This window comes from Trachymyrmex cornetzi, unplaced genomic scaffold, assembly GCF_001594075.2.
Source record: "Trachymyrmex cornetzi isolate Tcor2-1 unplaced genomic scaffold, Tcor1.1 scaffold358, whole genome shotgun sequence".
NCBI lineage: Eukaryota > Metazoa > Arthropoda > Insecta > Hymenoptera > Formicidae > Trachymyrmex > Trachymyrmex cornetzi.
This window is the reverse complement of record NW_017298300.1, coordinates 375,415-386,554: the sequence shown is the minus strand read 5'-3', so window position 1 is coordinate 386,554 and position 11,140 is coordinate 375,415. Positions and strand designations below refer to the sequence as shown.

The 11,140-nt window shown below is 37.5% G+C and overlaps 2 protein-coding genes across 9 annotated transcripts in view; both read left to right on the top strand.

Annotated features, from left to right (window-relative positions):
* ari-2 (E3 ubiquitin-protein ligase ari-2) overlaps window positions 1–4,869 on the top strand; it is a 5,758-nt gene extending 889 nt beyond the window's left edge. The window contains exons 1-8 of one of the 6 annotated variants that reach the window (XM_018511025.1): window positions 1,125–1,165; window positions 1,228–1,741; window positions 1,830–2,061; window positions 2,147–2,264; window positions 2,352–2,576; window positions 2,681–2,893; window positions 2,998–3,147; window positions 3,466–4,869. In XM_018511025.1, the coding sequence (XP_018366527.1) occupies window positions 1,163–1,165; window positions 1,228–1,741; window positions 1,830–2,061; window positions 2,147–2,264; window positions 2,352–2,576; window positions 2,681–2,893; window positions 2,998–3,147; window positions 3,466–3,468 (1,458 nt within the window). In that variant the 5' untranslated portion in view covers window positions 1,125–1,162 and the 3' untranslated portion in view covers window positions 3,469–4,869. The other 5 variants (XM_018511026.1, XM_018511027.1, XM_018511030.1 and 2 more) reach the window with 5 other exon arrangements.
* Window positions 4,870–5,640: 771 nt separating this feature from the next.
* cert (ceramide transfer protein) lies at window positions 5,641–11,140 on the top strand. Of its 3 annotated transcripts, none has more exons than XM_018511005.1 (9): window positions 5,641–5,720; window positions 5,835–6,436; window positions 6,550–6,669; window positions 6,920–7,157; window positions 7,361–7,644; window positions 8,826–8,993; window positions 9,363–9,794; window positions 9,876–10,008; window positions 10,208–11,140. In XM_018511005.1, exons 2-9 carry the CDS (start codon window positions 6,164–6,166, stop codon window positions 10,333–10,335), a joined length of 1,776 nt encoding a protein of 591 aa, XP_018366507.1. In that variant the 5' UTR covers window positions 5,641–5,720; window positions 5,835–6,163; the 3' UTR covers window positions 10,336–11,140. The 3 variants fall into 3 exon arrangements, with proteins under 3 accessions (XP_018366507.1, XP_018366508.1, XP_018366509.1); XM_018511006.1 differs by having other exon boundaries at window positions 5,679–5,818; window positions 5,918–6,436; XM_018511007.1 differs by having other exon boundaries at window positions 5,704–5,720; window positions 5,918–6,436.

Genomic DNA, 11,140 nt, shown 5'->3' with positions numbered 1-11,140 from the left:
TCTCTCTCTCTCTCTCTCTCTCTCTCTCTCTCTCTCTCTCTCTCTCTCTCTCTCTCTCAATCTCCTCAAATATATATATATATATATATTCGCTTCTAAGCTGAAAAGGAAAAGCAACTTAACGTATAATATAATTAAACGAACGGGAGCGATGGAGCGATTCTTCGTCTTCGGCCGTCGTACTATCGCGCTCAGCTGTTTCGTGTCAGGTGACTTTTGACGTTCTTATCTGCTATGCAGTTAAATAGGGATCATCTGTTACGACTACGCGGGTCGCGGACTACGTGCATGTACACGATCCCACAATTCCCACATACGCGCGCGCATGAAGAAGGGGGTGATGTGATCGTCGGGAGAGAAGAGGGAGAGGGAGAGGGAGACGCGATACGCTCTCGCGTGCTCGCGTCCTGCTCGTGCGTCGCTGTCCGCTGTCCGCTCGCTTACGACAGTTCGTACTCCCTCTCTCTCGGCCGGTTGAGAATAATTCGTTCAAGAAGCCTTCTCTCGACGGCAGCGCACGGGTCAACTCGCACGCGGAAACGGACGCATAAATGCATCTCTCTTGATAACCGGGCGGGCGCAGCCGACCGAGAAGGTGGGTTTCTCTCTCTCTCTCTCTATCTCTCTCTTTCCCTGCAGAAAAAAGAAACATTGCCCCTTCGGCCCCCCCCCCCCTTCCCTGTCGATCGCTCGAAACGCGACTCACCGTCGCAACGCACCCTCCTCTCACGCATCCACGCGACGGTATTGCCGTTTGTCGAAGCAGCACGTGAGAGAGCGAGAGAGAAAGAGAGAAAGCTCGAGGGCAGACTTCCAGACAGACGATTACGAAAAAAAAGAACGCGAATTGTAAATTCGCGAAAGTTCTCTTCCCTCGACGCTCGACGCTCGACGCCTCGACGAGTTCGTCATAACTGGTCATAACGCGTGAAAAAATCGTTTTCTTTCCGCGTGAAAGACTGTCGAGAGACTCCGTTCCGCTCCGCTCTCGAATACTTGAACGCTCTCTCTCGTGCCCCGTCGTCCCGTCCAAGTTCGTCCAAGCCGCTTCTCACGATTGCGGAGCTCGGAATAGTCGGAATACGCTTGAACTTTCACGGTCGTAAAGGTTATGCCGAAAAGTGCTCTCCTGCTCTCCTCATTCGACATTCATCTCCGCGTCATGGTATCCGTGTAACATTCACGGCGTTTGATCGTCGGCTAACGTGTAGAATGTTTTCTATGCAGATGTCGAGCGAGAATGACAGCGAGATGGATTGCTCGGACTCCGACTGCGGGGATCCGGGTTACGAGGACTATTATAACATCCAGCCATGGGGAGGCGACGTGGATAACGATGTAGACCCGGAACAAAACAGGAGAGATCCTGAGTATGCGGTGTACGATTGTTTACGAGTCGAACAAGTGGAACGGCTTCTGAATGAGAGCGTAGAGGTCTTAAGTACTAGCCTTCATGTCACGCCATCCCTAGCCAAAGTGTTGCTGCACGCACACAACTGGGCGTCACAGGATATTGCCACCAAGTACCGTACCAATGCTTCCACTTTATTAATAAATTCAAAGATTAAGCCTACCCCGGAACAAGTGCCAGGAACAAAGAGTCAACGGGGCGGCGTGTGTTTGGTTTGCGTCATGGTTTGTCCCGCAGACAAATTTGCTACACTCACGTGTGGACATTCGTTTTGCAAAGACTGTTGGTGTATGCATTTTGAAGTACAAATAACTCAAGGTATATCCACTGGTAAGTAGTATTCCTCCACAGTAGTAGTTGTACTTTTGTTTTGCTAATTTTTGTCAAAAATCTATCTCTGATATTTGTCTTACCTTAGGTATAAGCTGCATGGCACAAGATTGCGATGTTCTAGCTCCAGAGGACTTTGTCCTTTCCCTACTTACTAAGCCTAACATGAGAGAAAGGTATCAGCAGTTTGCCTTCTGTGATTATGTCAAGTCTCATCCACAACTTCGATTTTGCCCTGGTCCAAATTGCCAAATTGTTTTGCGCTCCAAGGAACAACGAGCAAAGAGAGTCAAATGTTCATCGTGTAAAACTGTATTCTGGTAAGTAATCGTGGATGCATGCATGTTGTATATTTGACAAGTATTTTATGTTACAAGAATGAGAGAATACTGTTGAAAATTCTAGCTTCCGATGCGGTATGGATTACCATGCACCTACCGATTGCAGTACAATTAAAAAATGGTTGACGAAATGTGCGGATGATTCGGAGACGGCGAATTACATTAGCGCTCATACCAAAGATGTGATTATTTCTTATTGTGTTGCTCTTGAAAAGTAGTTTGTTAAGTACAACGGGAAACGCTTAATGCATCTTAAAATATTTTTGCAGTGTCCAAAATGTCATATCTGCATAGAGAAGAACGGTGGCTGCAATCATATGCAATGTTACAATTGTAAGCATGATTTCTGCTGGATGTGCCTTGGAGATTGGAAAGCACATGGTAGCGAATATTACGAATGCTCGCGTTACAAGGAGAATCCAAATATCGCGCATGAGAGCGTTCACGCACAAGCGAGAGAAGCTCTTAAAAAGTACCTTCACTATTATGAGCGAGTAAGTTTGACTTGATAGTAACGTAGCTATTGGATTATAGTTTTCGCTTTATTTTTTATATTTTATGATCGCTACACGAGTACTATGCTTTATGCTGCTTTTAGTGGGAGAATCATAGCAAATCGTTAAAGTTGGAAGAGCAAACGTTAGAGGGGATTAAGATGAGAATTAATAACAAAGTGATGAAAGCTAGTGGTACGTGGATAGATTGGCAACATCTATTTGAGGCAGCGTCGCTTTTAGCGCGTTGTCGTTACACTTTACAGTACACGTACCCGTATGCCTATTACATGGAATCTGGTCCGCGCAAAGAACTGGTAAGATCTCGCGATAGTAATGAGAAAAGATGATAACAATAATGTTCAACAAAACATACATATGTATGATAATATAAATGGATATTGAATTGTTTTGCTAACAGTTCGAATATCAACAAGCTCAATTAGAAGCAGAAATAGAGAATCTCTCGTGGAAGATTGAACGAGCGGAAACAACAGATCGAGGAGACTTAGAAAATCAAATGGACATTGCAGAAAAGCGTCGTGTTACTTTATTGAAGGATTTCCTCGAGGTATAATTAATTGAGTATTAGCTTCATTCTTAGTTGTAGTCCGTGAAATCTGATCTAAAATTGGAAATCACAATTGTATATTATATTTTATTTTTCAAATACCGTCTATTAGCAATTTGCAAAGCATTTCATATATACATGTATATACATATGTACATTCATATATGTATATATTTATATGTATACGTATATACATGTTTGTATGTACAAAAGACACGATTGTGTGTTATGTAACTTGTATGAAATTGTTATGCGGTATTAATTAAGGATAATATTATAAGTAGCTCAGTTCTGAGAAAGAATATTTTTGTTTTGTAGTAAGACAATGTGGGATGCGACTATAAAGACTAAAAGGATGTGATTTTGTCTGAGTATTATCAGTACAGGAAATAATTTAGCAGCGCCATGTCCTCAATCATTGTTTGAATCTGATATGACATAGAGATTGTAACAATATCATGTATATTAGTATTGATTTCAAGTCGAAGACGAATTTTTTCACGAATTGTTTCACTAAAATAATCTTTAGGATAACTTGTCTTATGCGGCGACAAAGACTAGACTTTACTTAAATTCCAAAAATATTATTATCATGACGAAATCGATAAGGAAAGTATTAACCGTATCGACGACTGATTTATCGATAAATTCGATGATGAAAGCGTATATCCTTGTCCTAGTCTAAGGGTATTTTTCAAAAGCGCGCCACAATGGAACGCTCCCTTTCCTTTTCTCATTCTATATTCACCCAAGTATACAAAAGACGCAATTCAACAAATAAAGCAATTCAGTAAGCGTTCAATGATTCTTTTTAATACGATTGGTTCTTGTTTTTAATTATTTACTGGATCAAAAATCAATAAAAAAGAATCCGAATAAATAAAAAAAATTGGGCCTATATTCTGAAACTGTAATATCATATACGAAAATTACTACGATAGTATTTTCTTATGCGATATTTTGCGAGAATAAAGCTCTTGAACGCTCACTGAGCTTTGTCTGCTGAACGCAGTTATACATTTCTACTGACGCTAATCGCACAGTTCGATAGAAGGCACCGCGTAGGAGGTACGAAAAGTATCAGAGAACCATACGTCTTTGCTGCTGTTCGCGATCCTCTCTCTGAACCTTATTCAAAGTATTGTTAATGCTTAAGATACGTTTACGCCCAATGATCGACTAAAGAAAGAAAGAAAGAAAGAAAGAAACGGTAGCCTAATTTAAGTACTCCGGTGCCAAGAGATGACGGTACCATCCCGCCGTGTATATACTAAGCAGAATTATACATGTACGTCGAGGAATAGAAGGAGAAATGTGACGGATTTTCTACTTTTGATTTAAACTAGATTTTAAAGAATATATGCAACGATCAAAGATATCCGCGACACCCTAGCCGTAATCGAACTTACATATTTTCTAAGCTATTTAAAAAAAAACACGGATTCACCGTACCATTATAACTTTTACTTTGCGCTACAAGCGCGAGGAGGGACGTAGGTATTCAAAAGTATTCTAAATTTCAAAGTTCTTCGAAACGCGATGTAATAACTAATGTCTCGATAAGAGGAATAAGATCTTTCAACATAAAACTAAGATAACGATAAGATGACAGTTTTCGGGAAATTGAAAAGCAGAGAGAATCGAGCGCGAGTGATAAGTCTCTTGATTTGTCCCTCCTTGTATGTAGAACTTCTCGAATGTGCAATGTGGGAAGTAATCATTACCGCATAAGAATATTAAAAGTATTTGTAAATTAATACTAATAATTAATATTAATAATAATAATTTATATATATATATATACAAATTCAGACAATTTTTTTCTCTCAATTTAAATTTTATTGTTAAAATATTCTTTGCTTTTTTTTTTAAGGAATCACATTTTATTTGCTCGCCAAGAATGTCCAAAAATCCTATCAAGAGTACATTAATGTATATATTTATTATTTAACCCGTCGAGAATACATCCCTGGTTGAACAAACGTTTTTTATTGAGAATGAATTTATTTATATTATCATAAGATATTCTTCGATATTTCGCAGTAAAAAAATATAAATATCAAATGGAAATTAAATCCTATTTCGCGAAAGAGATTATTCTAACAACTCGAAAAAGTGATGCGCAATATTTAATTACTCACTAAAGATCTCCGAACCGGAATTGTTTTCAAATTTTTAGTCTCGTATGTATTTATATGATTCTAAAAAGTGAATTGTTTCAGCGTGTTTGAAATCTGAAGTCGCTGCGCACTTGTGCCATTTTTGTCACGTTGTGACAGTGCACATTTGAAATTCCAAGATGGCGTTAGTCACGTGATTCGATGTGCGGTAACTGCGGTTTAAGGCCGTGTTCCGCCCGTTTCTACCAATATGGGATTCCAATGGATTCCGTCGTCCGCGTGGTCCGCGTACAGTAGAACTCATTATTGGTTGGCTAAGTGGAAAAATTCCAATCACAACGGTCGCTGTGAGTGGCTATGCTACGACCAATAACCACGTCAAACCGAACCATGAGACATTTCCTCGTGGTGTACACTGTACCCTGAAGCGCGTATTATTTTTCGCAGCACAAGGTATGTATGAACTACGATTGAAGACTTTACGATAAAACTGTTTGATATCATCCTTCTCGTCCCTCCTCCTCCCCCTCCCGTCAATTTAACGCGTACATGTATATGCTTGTGTAGTATACCAGCCATACCAGCCATACCAGCGCTTCCCTCTCGATTGACGTTCCACTTGATAAGGGAACAGGGATTTTGGCGTACAGGTTATGTACGACAGTTGTCAAAGGCAATGTTTTGAGACGTCTCGTCTCGTCGTGACAATTTGTTGACCCGTCTCGCCCTCGCCCTCGCCCGTCCCGTCCGTGAGTCTCTGCTCCACCTCCCGCCTGGACCGGAGTCGTCTTCACGCGCGAGTTCGCAGGTCCGTGCTCGCCTTCCAGGCAATGTCAGGAAGTGCACTCTCGGTCGAGTGCTAAATCGTGATTTGTCGCAATCGAGACCCTTTGAGAATGGCCGATGAGCTGGTGGAAACACCACGGGGCCTCAATAACGAGGACACCGAGTGCATCGGTGACGCCGAGATCGACGGCGATGATGATGACTCCGACGGGGTCATAGTTCCAGAACTTCAGGGTACACTATCCAAATGGACAAATTACATACATGGCTGGCAAACTAGATTTATTGTACTCAAAGATGGTACTTTGTCTTATTACAAATCCGAGCAGGACAGCGGATATGGATGTCGTGGTTCCATTAGTTTGTATAAAGCTAATATCAAGGTGAGAGGTCATGCGAGATGAGATATGTCTTAGCAAATATGTTTAACATTGTAAACATAATGGCGCAAACAGTCATGATAATAAATCATTACATGAAATTATCTGTTTAACAGGCACATCAGTTTGACGAATGTAGATTCGATGTGTCTGTAAACGATTGTTTGGTCTGGTATTTAAGGGCAAATAATCCAGAAGAGAAGCAACGATGGGTAGATGTCTTAAAATCTTACAAGGTAATGATATAGCGCCGAGACACTATACTTGGTTCCAGATAATAGTTTCTTTTTGTTACATTTTATTAATATAAATATACAATTATTTTAATACTATGTGCTAAAGTTTCTTGTCTTAAATATCGCAATCTTTTTTGTATTATGTGCTTCATGTTTTTATTAAATTTGGCAAATATTTATAAATAAAAATTTAAATTCCATCGAAAAAATTTATGCTCGATGATTAGCAATTTTTATTTGTCGCAAATAGTCAGAATCTGGCTATGGAAGCGAGAATAGTCTCAAACGACACGGTAGTGCCATTTCGCTTGTATCAAATACACAATCGACAACGAGCGCTGGTAGCCTTACTAAACGTGGCATTAGAGGATTAAAGGAAAAGTTGGCCGAAATTGAAACGTTTAGAGACATTCTAATTAAGCAGATCGATACTCTACAGAAGTATTTCGACAATTGTGCAGAAAATGCCAAGAATACTTCTAAGGAAGGTAATAACTTTTAACTTGTAAATTCTTCATATGCTTCTGTCTCTTGTTCCAAATATTTAGATTAAATTTATAATGTAAATTTATGTGTATGATGTAAATATATAATGCGCAATTTTAAATACATAATTATAATTTTTAATTATTATACAAAATACATAGAAAAAGCCTTAATATTTCATTAATTTTGTTGCGATAAATTTCAGAAAAAGTAATTGAGACAATGTTTAATCCAGCCGAACAATCGGTGGATTTCAAAGGGGAAGCGATAACATTTAAAGCGACCAGTGAAGGAGTATTGGCTACCTTACAACATTGCGTCGAATTGATGGTACAACGAGAGGATGCATGGCGCCGTAGATGGGAGAAGGAAGTTGAAAAGAAACGAAAATTGCAAGACCTTTATAAAGCTCTGAAAGATCAAATTGCCATGCATCATAACGGCTCTCCGAGGCCTAGGGTTGTTATACACGGAGGTCCTGATTATGAGGTTGGTTCTTTTTTTTTTCACAATCCCGCTGTGTATTTCGATTTGTATATATGGATTTTTGTATATGGACTAATTTATTGTTCTCGACAATTATTCTTACAATTTCATACTACACAACCTTACTCTAAATGAAGTATTCGTTTTCAAAATCGAAAAGCACGATGTAAATAAATCGTAGCATATGGAATGAAAGTCGGGATTGGATCCAGTTTTGTCGAATCCACCGCTTTTTTCTACACAAAGTCATGTGTCGTCCTGAATTTCTATTCAATGAAATTCTTATTTTAGAATTTTTAAGTTATTCACACAAATATATAGGGTAGGGAAAAAGTACCGGACACCTGAATATCATAGAAAATATAAGTATTACAGCCCTTCTACAATAAGCCGCAAGTCAGAAGTTCTAAGCTATTTTGAGTCATAATCGGTGAAGTTGGCCAATAGTTAACTTGAACGATTTGGTTAAGACAGGTTAAGACAACTTATTTCCTCACAAATTTTCTTACTGCAGTATTTTGATTCGCGAATTTCGCGACATTATGTACATCAGTTATTACTTTTTTCTTAAATTCTATGATCTCAAATTTGTAAGTCTTTTCTTATCTCAAATATTTTTATATAAATACTTTTAATAATTACTTATTTATGATGAATCTGTTATAACATCATATTGAACTTCTCTGTAGATGACATAAGTAGCACTTATGTGATGGAAAGTAAGAGAAATGCGTTTCTGGCCATATTTCGCAATTATGAATTAGGTCACTACTTTGGAAATCTTTTACTCTTGCTTAGTATTCTCCAGACCACCAAAGAGTAAAACTACGTATTTACTCTTCGTATAAACATTTGTGCATATCATTTTAATTTTAACATTAAAAAATGAAGTTAAAGATCAAGTTTTATAATGTGAGTCTTAGGCTGTGTTTGAAGCGCGCGTTATCAATGTTATTGTGTCGTTGTATCTTTATCATTCGTTGGACGTAAAACAAGACTAAAATAACGCATTAGCGTTAATAACGTGCTCTTTGAACGCGGCCTTAATTGTATATAGAATAGTGATATTTAAATGTACATGGAATTTCACTATGCGTTTATGTTTATAGTGAATTATAAGATTCAGAGAAATAGTAACTTGCATTATAACTTTTTTCAATAACATTTGAAATTTCGTTTTTAAGGAAGGTCCGCACAGTGCTCTTTGCGATGAAGAATTTTACGATGCCGTCGAGACGGGTTTGGACAAAATCGAGGAGGAGAATCAATTAAGGGATCGTTTAAAACAGAAATCTGTCTCAATTTTGACATCCCCCACCACAACAGCATCTACGCACAGGCTATGGCCAGAAGTAATTATATCTCTTTTTATATTTTGCATTTCTCTAATTTATACTTTGTAACGGAATACTTTGAAATTTTACTCATATATTATTGATTATTAAAAAATTAATCTGTAACATCAATTAATTGTAATATCATTGTGGTATGAGATATATCATTTATGGCGAAATCATTTATGATTTAGTGAAATACTAGATTATATATAAAAAGTGATTATAAAAATGTTATTCTCTACACATGCTGTATAAAATAATATCTAAAGATATACCATAAATAAGTTCCTAACAATGTTAATTCCAAATATAACAGTAATTGCTAATTATTTATAAATATTCATTGTATCTAACTTGTTATTACTTCATATTATAAATTTGTAGATAGAAAAAATTACGATGGAACAGCTGCATTACGCTCGGCTCGGCGTAGGCGGAGCGGGTGGTTGGCAATTATTCGCCGAAGATGGTGATATGCGTATGTACCGACGGGAGGAGGAGGCCGATGGATTAGTTGTAGACCCTCTCAAAGCGTGTCACGTCGTTAAGGGAGTGACTGGTCACGAAGTCTGCGAAATATTTTTCAGTCCCGAATATAGAAGCGGTTGGGAAGCCACTTTGGAGGACATGGCAATTGTCGAAAACATTTCCAAGGACACACTATTATTTCTGCAAACGCACAAACGTATCTGGCCGGCGAGTCAACGGGACGCGTTGTTCTGGTCGCACATACGTCGTGTGTCCGATGATCAAGATCGCGATGCTCACGATTTATGGATAGTCTGCAATCATAGTACTGAACATCCCGATCATCCGGTATGTATTATACGTTTAAAAATATAAAAATTTCTTTGCTTTGAATAAGTTTCAACACGTTAAATGAAATTATCGTTGCAGCCAAACGCGGGTAAATGCGTGAGAGTCTACTTGACTGTTTGTCTCGTATGCCAAACATTTATTGATCCTCCGAAAGATGAGGAGGAAATAAAAAGGGAGAACATTACGTGTAAAATAACGTACTGTTCAGTTGGTTAGTATATTGATGCTCGATGATTTAATTGCTCTTATTATATAATTGTCGTAATATATTTAAAACGTGTCTATAAAAAAAAAGCTTTGACAGCTTTTATTTTTTCTTTCTGTATCTAAGTATTTAATTAGAATTAATGAGAATATTTGTATATATCCTGTTTCTTTTTCATGCACTTATATTTCGATTTAAATTTTAGTAAATCCAGGTGGATGGGCTCCAGCGTCTGTTTTACGAGCTGTTTACAAGAGAGAATATCCAAAGTTCCTTAAGCGTTTCACGAACTTTTGTATCGATCAATGCAAGAATAAGCCGATCACATTTTAAATGTGAACTGATATGAAAAAAAAAAAAAAAACTTCAATGTTTTCCATCCAATTCCTTATTCACTATCTCGAAGTGTCTTCACATGATTATTGTAAAAACAAGTTTGTATTGTTACATACTGTAGGAATTGTAGAACGGCCATTACAATGTAAGTGAAACCGTTTTGTATATTACCTTTTTCTTTTTTTATTTGCTTAAGATAATCGACTTATATAGCTTGCGAATTGGGGGAGACGAACCGTTATATTAAAAGCCATTTATAAGTGAGTGTATAGCAATTATATACACTTGGACAAGGAACTTCGATTGAAGCACGCGTGGCTGCAGCACCATTTACAGATTATCCTTTTTCTCTTTGTATAACAGCCTATTATTTGTTATACAGTAATATGGAGCGTTTTTTCGTTACCCAATCAGAAGCGACCACAGCTATCTCTGTCTTCAGGAATCAGAAGATGGTTACTTCTGGTTGCATAACGAAAAAATGCCAATGCTGTCGCATAATCCAATTGTACAAATCTTTAACAAAAATTGGATACATATACATTTATCTCTTGTTACACATTACAATCTAATTAAACGCTAAATTGTATCATATCAAATTATACTGTTATTTTTATTCGTACATAAAAATATGTACATCCTATACGATATAAAGGTCACATGGAAAAACATAATAAAGACTGTTGTAGATTTATTATATGAAATAACAATCGTTTCCACATCATGTTCATCAACCTTTTATCTTATACAATAAAAACGTGGAATTTTTTTGTGTAATACATTTATTTCTATTAATCAAACG